At 43.0% G+C, this 13,022-nt stretch overlaps 1 protein-coding gene across 1 annotated transcript in view; it reads left to right on the top strand.

Moving 5' to 3' along the window:
* Positions 1-13,022, top strand: part of cntnap2b (contactin associated protein 2b) — a gene marked incomplete at both ends in the record, with an annotated part of 54,847 nt that overhangs the window by 25,417 nt on the left and 16,408 nt on the right. The window contains 5 exons of the mRNA XM_079243924.1: positions 3,754-3,881; positions 3,979-4,149; positions 5,309-5,527; positions 6,874-7,110; positions 7,194-7,427. Coding sequence (XP_079100050.1) covers positions 3,754-3,881; positions 3,979-4,149; positions 5,309-5,527; positions 6,874-7,110; positions 7,194-7,427 — 989 coding nt within the window. The remainder of the gene's footprint in view (positions 1-3,753; positions 3,882-3,978; positions 4,150-5,308; positions 5,528-6,873; positions 7,111-7,193; positions 7,428-13,022) is intronic.

Here is a 13,022-nt window from a genome sequence, read left to right as displayed (position 1 = left end):
CTTACATGTTTACCTCCCTGGCATGTTTACATCTGACATGTTTACCTCTCTGACATGTTTACCTCTCTGACATGTTTACCTCTCTGACATGTGTATCTCTGACATGTTTACCTCTCTGACATGTTTACCTCTGACATGTTTACCTCTCTGACATGTTTACCTCTGACATGTTTACCTCTCTGACATGTTTACCTCTCTGACATGTTTATCTCTGACATGTTTACCTCTTTGACATGTTTACCTCCCTGACATGTTTACCTCTCTGACATGTTTACGTCTCTTACATGTTTACCTCTCTGACATGTTAACCTCTGACATGTTTACCTCTCCGACATGTTTACCTCCCTGACATGTTTACCTCCCTGACATGTTTACCTCTGACATGGTTACCTCTGACATGGTTAACTCTGTGACATGTTTACCTCCCTGACATGTTTAGCTCTGACATTTTTACCTCTGACATGTTTACCTCTCTGACATGTTTATCTCTCTGACATGTTTACTTCTCTGACATGTTTACCTCCCTGACATGTTTACCTCTGACATGTTTACATCTCTAACATGTTTACCTCCCTGACATGTTTACCTCTGACATGTTTACCTCTCTGACATGTTTACCTCCCTGACATGTTTACCTCTGACATGTTTACCTCTCTGACATGTTTACCTCTCCGACATGTTTACATCTCTGATATGTTTACCTCTGACATGTTTACCTCTCTGACATTTTTACCTCTGACATTTTTACCTCTCTGACATGTTTACCTCTCTGACATGTTTACCTCTGACATGTTTACCTCTCTGACATGTTTACCTCCCTGACATGTTGACCTCTGACATGTTTACATCTCTAACATGTTTACCTTCCTGACATGTTTACCTCTCTGACATGTTTACCTCTCTGACATGTTTACATCTCTAACATGTTTACCTCTCTTACATGTTTACCTCCCTGACATGTTTACCTCTGACACCTCCCTGACATGTGTACCTCTTACATGTTTACCTCTCTGATATGTTTACCTCTCTGACATGTTTACCTCCCTGACATGTTTACCTCTGACATGTTTACCTCTCTGACATGTTAAACTCTCTGACATGTTTACCTCCCTGACATGTTTACTTCTCTGACATGTTTACCTCCCTGACATGTTTACCTCCCTGACATGTTTACCTCTCTGACATGTTTACCTCTGACATGTTTACCTCTCTGACATGTTTACCTCCCTGACATGTTTACCTCTCTTACATGTTTACCTCTGACATGTTTACCTCTCTGACATGTTTACCTCCCTGACATGTTTACCTCTCTTACATGTTTACCTCTGACATGTTTACCTCTCTGACATGTTTACCTCCCTGACATGTTTACCTCTGACATGTTTACCTCTCTGACATGTTAAACTCTCTGACATGTTTACCTCCCTGACATGTTTACCTCTGACATGTTTACCTCTCTTACATGTTTACCTCCCTGACATGTTTACATCTGACATGTTTACCTCTCTGACATGTTTACCTCTCTTACATGTTTACCTCCCTGACATGTTTACATCTGACATGTTTACCTCTCTGACATGTTTACCTCTCTGACATGTGTACCTCTTATATGTTTACCTCTCTGACATGTTTACCTCCCTGACATGTTTACCTCTCTGACATGTTAAACTCTCTGACATGTTTACCTCCCTGACATGTTTACCTCTGACATGTTTACCTCTCTGACATGTTTACCTCTCTGACATGTTTACGTCTCTGACATGTGTACCTCTGACATGTTTACCTCCCTGACATGTTTACCTCTCTGACATGTTTACCTCTCTGACATGTTTACCTCTGACATGTTTACCTCTCTGACATGTTTACCTCTGACATGTTTACCTCTCTGACATGTTTACCTCTGACATGTTTACCTCTCTGACATGTTTACTTCTGACATGTTTACCTCTCTGACATGTTTACCTCTCTGATATGTTTACCTCTCTGATATGTTTACCTCTGACATGTTTACCTCTCTGACATGTTTACCTCTCTGACATGTTTACCTCTCTGACATGTTTACCTCTCTGATATGTTTACCTCTGACATGTTTACCTCTCTGACATGTTTACCTCTCTGACATGTTTACCTCTCTGATATGTTTACATCTGACATGTTTACCTCTCTGACATGTTTACCTCTCTGACATGTTTACCTCTCTGATATGTTTACCTCTGACATGTTTACCTCTCTGACATGTTTACCTCTCTGACATGTGTACCTCTGACATGTTTACCTCTGACATGTTTACCTCTCTGACATGTTTACCTCTCTGACATGTTTACCTCTGACATGTTTACCTCTCTGCCATGTTTACCTCTCTGACATGTTTACCTCCCTGACATGTTTACCTCTGACATGTTTACCTCTCTGACATGTTTACCTCCCTGACATGTTTACCTCTGACATGTTTACCTCTCTTACATGTTTACCTCCCTGACATGTTTACCTCCCTGACATGTTTACATCTGACATGTTTACCTCTCTGACATGTTTACCTCTCTTACATGTTTACCTCCCTGACATGTTTACATCTGACATGTTTACCTCTCTGACATGTGTACCTCTTACATGTTTACCTCTCTGACATGTTTACCTCTGACATGTTTACCTCTCTGACATGTTAAACTCTCTGACATGTTTACCTCCCTGACATGTTTACCTCTGACATGTTTACCTCTCTGACATGTTTACCTCTCTGACATGTTTACGTCTCTGACATGTGTACCTCTGACATGTTTACCTCCCTGACATGTTTACCTCTCTGACATGTTTACCTCTCTGACATGTTTACCTCTGACATGTTTACCTCTCTGACATGTTTACCTCTGACATGTTTACCTCTCTGACATGTTTACCTCTGACATGTTTACCTCTCTGACATGTTTACTTCTGACATGTTTACCTCTCTGACATGTTTACCTCTCTGATATGTTTACCTCTCTGATATGTTTACCTCTGACATGTTTACCTCTCTGACATGTTTACCTCTCTGACATGTTTACCTCTCTGATATGTTTACCTCTGACATGTTTACCTCTCTGACATGTTTACATCTGACATGTTTACCTCTCTGACATGTTTACCTCTCTGACATGTTTACCTCTCTGATATGTTTACCTCTGACATGTTTACCTCTCTGACATGTTTACCTCTCTGACATGTTTACCTCTCTGATATGTTTACATCTGACATGTTTACCTCTCTGACATGTTTACCTCTCTGACATGTTTACCTCTCTGATATGTTTACCTCTGACATGTTTACCTCTCTGACATGTTTACCTCTCTGACATGTGTACCTCTCTGACATGTTTACCTCTCTGATATGTTTACCTCTGACATGTTTACCTCTCTGATATGTTTACCTCTGACATGTTTACCTCTCTGACATGTTTACCTCTCTGACATGTTTACCTCTCTGACATGTTTACCTCTCTGACATGTTTACCTCTGACATGTTTACCTCTCTGACATGTTTACCTCTCTGACATGTTTACCTCTGACATGTTTACCTCTCTGACATGTTTACCTCTCTGACATGTTTACCTCCCTGACATGTTTACCTCTGACATGTTTACCTCTCTGACAAGTTTACCTCCCTGACATGTTTACCTCTGACATGTTTACCTCTCTTACATGTTTACCTCCCTGACATGTTTACCTCTGACATGTTTACCTCTCTGACATGTTTACCTCTCTGACATGTTTACAGGAAGGAGGACTCTGGCCTGCTGGTCTATAAGGACCACCTTCCCGTCACTCAGGTTGTGGTTGGTGATGTGAACCGTGCCGGATCTGAGGCCAAACTGACCGTGGGGCCGCTCAGGTGTCAGGGGGACCGTGAGTCTGTCTACGTGACTCTTTGTAAACATATTGGCATGTTGACAGGGCAGATTAGGATGAAAATGATGCTTTGAATGCTCTCTGTCTTCTGAAGGGGAGTACTGGAATTCCGCCTCCTTCTCCAGCCCCGCCTCCTTCCTCCACTTCCAGTCTATCAGAGAAGAAACCAGCATGGACGTCTCCTTCTACTTCAAGACTTCTTCCACTCATGGAGTTTTCCTGGAGAGTCTGGGGACCACAAGCTTCCTTCACATCGAGCTCAGAGGTCAGTGTCAGGCGATCCAGGAGATCTTTATCTTCTGGTTAATGTCCACGTTAGTTGCAGTGTCCAGGTGGGCCTGTCGCAATCAGCCAGAAGTCATTTAATCGCACCATGAGAAAAAAAGTGCACAATAAGTTCACCAGACGCAACTTTCAATTGTCTCTCTTTTGTCTGTTGAGTGCCACATTTGTTTTAAGACCGTATTAACTAAACAAAGTTATACAATCAGCTTCCATCTGCACATGCAGTTTTCCCAGCTGGGAGAAAAAGACCTAAACAACCAGGATAGCGCCATCTTCCCCACAGTCCACCATCGCTGGGGTGTTAAACCGACAGATAAATACAACCAGGACAGGACAACATGGCGTGCACCCAGACAACGTGGTTGGTAAAGCCCCGCTGACCTTTGATGTCGTTAAAAAGGCGACATTTTGAAAAATGTTGCAAACATTTTGCAGCCAGTAGGAACTTCCGGGATGAACATTTATGTTTCAAACGGCTTTTTCACAACTTTACAACGGCATGAAAAACGACCAGTGACCATGTAAGTGTGTTACATGGTGTTTAGAGACCAGACGTTCCAGGAGAAATCCTGATGTGTTTCAGCAGACTGGGGACCGGATGAGTCTCTTCTGCACATCCAGCTAAATGTTCTATAGAAACTAAACTATGTGGATCTCTGAATGGTGTGCCTGCATTATTACAACATTATTGTTATTTTAGTGGATAATGGTCTCAAAATGACAACAATAATCGCTTACCGCACGAATATCGTCTTATCAGCAAGTCATCTCTGAGACCATTAATGGCATGGCAGAAGCTGTTACCGTGACAACCCTATGTCCACGCCGTGACGGTGTCCCACATCATCATGAGTTTTAGTTTGACATGGCCAGTGTGATGGCTCAATCCTAAGTGTCTGAGCCAATAACAGTTTCAGAATAAGTAGAAGATCATTTTCGTATGAGCACACAGGTGTCCCCGTGTGACGGGGGACATCAGGCAGGATTACACACACACATGTCCAGTACTTATCCATAAATAAAAAGAGAAAAGACGTGTGTGTCTCTTCATTTGAGAGATTTCCTCTCAGCATTTGACATCTGGCAGGTTCATGGTGTCATAGTGTTCATTTGTTGTGGTTCTGGTTCTGGTTCCACAGGAGGCTCGGTGGTCCTATTCTCTTTCAATGTGGGCAGTGAGCATGTAGAGCTTAGCGTCCGCTCTCCCCAGCAACTGAACGACAACCGGTGGCACCGGGTGGAGGCTGAGAGGAACATCAAGGAGGCCGTTCTGCAGCTGGATAGTCACTTCAGAGAGGTCCGACTCATGCCACAGGCACATGCTGGGTCTACAGAGTTCTACAGAGACCTGTATGTCGGTAAGAAACATGTCACTGCAGCCACGGCAGCTTCATGTCTGAGAGAAAGACCCTGTAAGGCAGTTCAGGAGGATCCGGGTGGTCCCATAAAGCTCTTCATCTAACCCTGAAGAACAAACAACACGTGTTGTCACGGTACCACGGTTTCCATAGTATTTAATGCTTTCCAATACGAAAACGGTACAACACATTAGAGTGTGTTTACTCGGTAGATAGGGCTGCACGGTGGCATAGTGGTCAGCACTGTGGCCTCACAGCAAGAAGGTTGCTGGTTGGATCCTCAGCTGGGGGAGGCTTGCATGTTCTCCCCGTGTATGCGGTTCCTCCCGCCCTCCATGCATGTGAGGTTACTGAATTGTTTCTAAATGTGAGCGTGAATAGTTTGTCTCTTCGCGTCGATGCGATGGACTGGCGATCGGTCCGGGTGCACCGGCTGGGATGGGCTGCAGCTCTCCGCTGAATCCTGACAAGCATCAGTTTTTCCTTTTGCAGGTTCCTCACATAGAAAACAAGCGTGACCACATCTTCCCCTGTCTGTCTAGAAGGTTCAGTTTTTTTATTTAACACGGGTTTTAATTTGAATGCCGTTATTTTATCAGGTTCGTGTTTGTAAACTTTACAGAAACATAAACTGGATATGTGCATCTTTACCCCCTCCCCCGTCAGGCCAAGTTTTCGTCGTTCAGCCATCCTTCCTCGTGTAACCTCTTCCTCATTCTTACTCTTAAGAATGTAATATATCTTTTTAAAATGCATTTATTAACCATGGACATGTTTTAGCTCTGTGTATTCCGGTTACTGTAGGTTTGTTTCTCTGTGTTCTTCCACATAACACTGAACAGGTGAACTACGTAATCACATGTTGATCCTGACAAGGTACAAGTCTGCGTGTTTATCCTTTGTCCTGAACCCAAACTATTTCCAAACCATACTTCAGGCGCGTATCTTGTCAGCATGCAGGCTTCTCTGTAGCCGCCATCTCCATCTGCCAGGCTGTGGAGCATGACTCCGGTGGGAATCACCTCATGTTACAGTTCCGCCTCAGCGACCAGGTCGCGCTCGCTGGCCTTGCCACGCTTAAACACAGGCTCCAATTTACCAATTCTTCTGTGTTTGAAGGAAAAAAGTACCATTTGTTTTTAAATGCTGGTATAGTGCTAGTTCCACAGTTCTAGTAGTGGGACACAGTACTGGTAGCGGTTTACCATGCAACCCCAGTTTGTTGATGTTTGTGTTCTGTGATCACACCGTGCTGAAGTCATGTTTGTCTCCCAGCGTCTCACATCTTCATCTCCTCACACAGTGGCACTAATAACCTGTCATGTTCATCTTGTGTTGTACTGCAGGAGCTTCGAGCGGTCAGAGGGGTTTCCTGGGCTGCATTCGGGCTCTAAAGATAAATGGTGTGGTCTATGACCTGGAGGGGAGGGCCAAAGTGACTGCGGGGGTGAATCCAAGCTGTCAGGGCCACTGCGACAGCTTTGGGATGCACTGCAAGAATGGAGGGAAGTGTGTGGAGCAGTACAATGGATACTCCTGTGACTGCTCCCTCACTGCGTATGATGGACCATTCTGTACCATCGGTATGGAGACCAGGGGAGGCTATTCACTTAAATCAGGCTACATTAGATGGTTTTAATTCTCCACTCTTCTGTGTGTGTGTCAGATGTGGGGGGTTATTTTGAGACAGGAACCCTGGTGCGTTATGACTTCCTGTCTGATGTGGGACCATCACTGCTGGAAGATGGGGGGGGCGCCTTAAACGCTGGGGCTCCAGGTGAAGCCAACCTGACTCAGGAGGAGCTGGTCTTCAGCTTCAGCACTTACAGTTCTCCCAGCATCCTGGTCTACGTCAGTTCCAGAACCCAGGACTACATGGCTGTAGTTCTGAGACACAACGGTTAGTTCATCAGTATTTTCCTCCATTTTTAACCCTTGAAACTTCACAAGGTATCTGTTTTCCCTTGTTGCCATCATCACTGGTTTTACAGGAACAGCGGTGTGTAACTCTGATGGAAACTGTGATAATATCTGACCGTTCAGGTGATCTGTGGACATTTCCCTGGCATTTTTTCATCCAGGAAGTTTACAGTCCAGACACAACATGTGGTATTATTCATAATCCATGATAACACATTATTTATCACACTACCACAGGAGTCGGCAACTCCGGTCCTTCAGTGCCACAGTCCTGGACATGTGTGTCCAGTCCTCTACCATGTTGCTAAGAGACCTTTATTTTCACCTGGAAATGCGTTGTGTAGGACCTGCTCCTGATTGATAATGTCCAATCCGGAGCAGCCAAGTTTAACAAGTGAGCAGGAAATTGTGTGTGTGTCTGAAAAGAAGAAAGAAATAACATTGGTCCTCTTTGGCTACATGGCTGTTGGTCTGTTATTTTTCCAAAGAACTGTAAAAACTGAGAAATTCTTGCTGCTGGCAACACGTCCGCTTACATAGCTTGGCACCCACGCATTCTCAAGTGTATGTTTGTATGGCAAGCCAAAGTGATCATAATTCGCCACTCCAATGGCACGCTTGCATTAAAACAGCTTAAAATACGCCGCTTAACACTAACGGTGTGTTCAGACCAAATGCGTTTTGAGCGTCAACAGCGGCAGGTTTCCATGTAAAGTCTATGTGGAGGTGCGGCAAGGGGGCGTCGAGCTTTCTCGTGTCGTGTCTTGAGCGTCGGTATGATGCGCCGAAAATTTAAGAAGTTTTTTTAAGCTTGACGTGGAATGCGCGTCAAAAGCCAGAGATAGAAAATCTGAACTTTGCCCGCCTGACGCGGGCCGTCAACCAATCAGAGCGATCAGCTCGCTCCTGGAGGATTTCTGTGGTGAACCCAGACACGGGGCTGAGATGCCGTTACTCCATGCAATATTTAGGATAACCTTCCCTTGCTAAAAAGCTGAATGTTGCTGATTTGGCAACGTAGCAGGATACGTTGCCTAGCAACGCTTTGTTTGGGGGCGGCTCTTGTTGCATTAACAGTGACTATCACTGCCCTATGACAACGTCCTCTAGCTTTATTTATCAAATAAAACCATGCCATCGCTATGCACCGCCATCATTCAGACTGACCGGAAGGAAAGCTCCGCCTTTCCCTCCTCTCTTTTCCGCCACGTCTGCCGCTCGCTCCAGACAAGCGGCAGACTTTGTAAAAACATTGGTAAAAACGTTGGGAGTGTTTCGGGCGTTGGACACAGAAGTGACAGTTTAGTGACCAGCATCGGGCGTTCAGCGTTTTGAGCGTTTTTGACACTCAGAACATCTGAACACACCGTAAAAGGCCCAGAGATACCAGAATTTTCGTCAGCCTGCAGTCCCCCTCTCTAATCCCATTTCTCATGTAAATGCACCATTTAGCGCTTTCATGAGGAACCATTCCCCCCTCTCCAGTGCAAAGTTTTAGCTCATGCCTCTGTCTGGCTTGTTTTAGCTGAAAGCACTGAAAAAACTCGTGTTTATAATGAAACATGATGAATGAAACATTCATTATGAAACGTTTGTGTCGCCAGATGTGCGGTATCGGAGTGATTTCACATGGCAGCTGAGCCGTCAGCATATCAGCTGATATAACGTACAAAAGAAAGTACAAAGTACAAAGAAAATAAAAAAATAGCTATTTGTATAGGCTATATATAAATATATACGCCTCCCTATTTCGGAGGCTAAAACCATTTAGAAACGCAGGGCAGTTTCTGCTCCGCGCAGCACCAGCAGCATGGCTGTAGTGGAAAAAGAACCGACAGAAGCGTGAAATGTGTCTGGAGTTGTTACATGCTTGTGTCTGGACTCCACAGCTCTGTGACGTGTCATCAGACCAAACGCTGCAGCACTGTAAATTCTGAATTGAGTGAAGCTGCATTATATGTGTCCACACTGTCTGCGTCGTCAGATCTCTACACCAGAATAAGATGTCAATGAAAAAATCAGATCAGCTGGACACCGGGAAGTTCAGACACCAACATGAAACGTGTCTGTCCACCTGTTGCTCCTCTTTCGCTCCTCAGATTCACACATCAGCTGAAGTGATGAACGGATGGATAGATCAATGGCTGAATAAATGGAAAGAAAGATAGATGGATGGATAGATGGATGGAAAGATAAATGGATGGATGAATAGATGGAAATATAGATAGGTAAATAGACAGATGGATGGAAAGATAGATGTACAGATGGAGGGGTAGATGGACAGATGAATGTTATGTGGATGGATGAATAGATGGATGGACAGATGGACGATAGATAGGTAGATATTAGATGGATAGATGGATGGATGGGTAGATGGATAGATGGATGGAAAGATAGATGGACGGATAGATGGACATCTATCCAGGATGGATAGATGGATGGATGGATGGATGGGTAGATGGATGGAGAGATGGATGGGTAGATGGATGGAGAGATAGATGGATATATGGATGGACAAAATAACAGGGCTGGGCGATATGGCCGAAAAAATAAAATCTCCAGTTTTTTTAAACCAAATCCGATTTCCGATTTTAACCGATTTTTTTCTCCTTACTGTAAAGAAAATAATAATAATAAATTACAAATGTCAAAAATGATTCTTTTTCCAAAATGCTTTTATTGCTATCAACCTAGGAGTTTACCTGAATTTAAAGTGCAACTAAACAAGCTGTTAGGATTATAAAAAGAGATGCAGGCGCTGCCACTGTAAACATTATAAGTAGTGCGTTTCCACTGTGAGATAGTTTTTAACTTTTGATCGTACATTTAAGAATAGGCCTTATCTCACCTGTGTAACTTTATTCTAGAATAAAAAACTGATAAATAAAAATGCTTCCTCTGGGAAGAAAAATAGTGATTCCTTTCAGAGTATTTTGACATTAAAGAACCAAAACAATTTCCCACGTTGGCAATGAGGGAATAAAAATGAAAGTTTCTTTACACTTAACATGTGTTTAGAGAGAATTGACCTCTTTTATACAAAATACTATTTTAAAAAAAATCCCTGAATGTTAATTAAAGTTATATGTCTAACATATGTGTATTATTACATTCTTGCTGTTTTTTAATTTACACATTTTTGGCAAAAGACGAGCCTGTCAGCTGCATCTGGCTTCAAACCCCAGTGGCATGTGTACCCTCCCACCCTGAAAACCCTGCCTTTCCATCACACCTAGAACTGCACAAAAACTAAATATCACCATAAAAACCTGCGAATGGAAACACCTACATTTCAAGAAAGTCTCAAATATTGCAAAAGTTTTTACGATCTCAAGAGGTGGTTTTTCCAACATTTCGATAGAAATACAGTATATTGCAAAAGTGTAATGGAAACATTTTTTTTTGCGTTTATGTGGCCTCAGACGTGCCGTGGGGGACGTGACCAGGTAATTCCCAGTAAAGATGGCGCAGTGTGGAATAAACAGCTAATTTCAGAGTTTTAGAAAAGAAAGAGGGAGAAAAGCTTTGATAATCCGAAGCAAATTCGCCACAGCAAGTAGAAAACCCTAAAATAACGCTACAAGCCCACTTTGCATAAACTGCAATTTTTGTAAAATCTCATGAGAGAAACGAGATTTTACGACACTTGATTCTAATGTGCTAAACATTGTTCAATGGAAACACCCACAAATCACAGCTGTTGTTTGTCGAAACTTACAAATATAGTTTTTATTTTGCAACAAAATGTAATGGAAACGCAGAGGGTGCACTTGCTGTTCGTTGCTAGCTGCCATGTTGGGTTGATACGTTTCTGTGGAAAACCAGCGGGAGTCTGACATCACTATGAGGTACGGAAGCCCAAAAGGTGCTGGTGGGGCAAAAAAAATCCAAATTTTCATAAAAAATAAATCTTCATATACAGCAAATTAGAATTAATTGATTAAATCGATTAATCGCCCAGCCCCAACGGATAGATGGACAGAAGGATGGATGGATGGATGGATGGATGGATGGATGGATGGATGGATAGTAAATAACAGTTTAGAGGAGCAGAGTGGATCAAAAATAATTTTACACAAAAGGTCTCACAAACACAATTTTCAAAATGGAAACTGAATTTGTTTTCAAAAGGAAATTTTAGAAATTTGAATGAACAATGTGAAACCTTTATTGAAAACCAGTTGAAAAATAAATTTGACGTAACTAGAGAAAAGGGTCTTCAAGTGGGGATGAGAGTGATGTAAAAAACTGTAAATGTTGTGGATGTGCAACCACACCCACAACAGGCACAGCAGGAAGAAATCCTGAGGAAGCATCACGCGGCAACAAGACTTTCTCAAGGAAAAACAACGCAGTGCCAGGTGTGTTGCTCTGCAACAGAAACCATAGCACTGAGCGCTGTGTGCATTGCAGAAAGTTTACCTGTTGTAAATGTAGGAAGGACTCACCTTGGGTTTGTGGAAACTGCTAAACAGGATAATTGTGGGCTAATAGTTTGCTGTTCATACTGTAGCCTATTTGTATGAGCACACACAATGCAGACAATGTATATTTTATGTAACATCTTCAGGCTTCATATTTTGTGCTTTTCTTCAATTTTCAATTCAACTTCAAATCAACTTTATTTCTATAGCGTCAAATCACAGCAATGCATCTCAAGACGCTTTTCAAACAGGAAAAATAAAGATAATGAAAGCCAATTTATAACAGCCTATATAAGGAAACCAACAGATTGAGTTGGAGGATCCAACTCAATCTCCCATCCTGAGCAAGCACACGGCGACAGTGGGAAGGAAAAAACTCCCTTTTAACAGGAAGGAAACCTCCGGCAGAACCCGGCTCAGGACAGGCAGCCATCTGCCTCTGCTGTGTGGGGGGAAGAGGACAGAAAGACAACAGACAACAGGAACTGCAGCTCCTGGCCAGGGAGACCTGCTGAGACAGGAGACATACATGTTAATGATGCTACACTGTTATTGGGGGGGGAGATAAAAGAGAGCGATAGAGAGAAAGAAGCTCAGTGTATCAGGAAATGTCCCTCAGCAGTCTAAACCTACAGCAGCATAATTAAGGGATGACCTAATTGTTTCGTGAAGGCATCATAAAAGTAAAAGTACTGCAGCCATTCTACTTTGAATTACCTTCCATTCTACACTTCCAGCCTCTTGTCAAGACAGTGAGGTGGAGCCTTTCTGGAAGCTTCTGCAGGTGCCAATACTCTGAATGTATGCAGACCATCAGCATATGGTAGTAACATAAAAAGGCAGCGTAGTGATCTTTTTACGTAAAGGATTTATATGTGGAAACGGACTGTGCATGTGCAAACACACATGGTTGCGATGATGAGAGGAAAAGGCAGAACAGGAGGGTGTCTACGGCCTCGACCTCCAGCGCAGGATGAGTTGTGCAGCTTCTCTACCTGGCCAGGAGGAGGCGCTGTGGAGACATTTTTATTGAGCTGTGAAAAGCACTGAATGCTATCAGTTTCAGATCGATCGGTACTGCAGGCTGTAGGGCATTATCTTCTGAACCATTATAATATTAATTATTATGCAAGAAAGTAAAAAAATGTATG

The sequence above is a fragment of the Telmatherina bonti genome, assembly GCF_933228915.1.
Source record: "Telmatherina bonti genome assembly, chromosome: 7".
In the NCBI taxonomy this organism is placed as follows: Eukaryota; Metazoa; Chordata; class Actinopteri; order Atheriniformes; family Telmatherinidae; genus Telmatherina; species Telmatherina bonti.
This window is presented reverse-complemented; position numbering and strand designations above follow the sequence as displayed.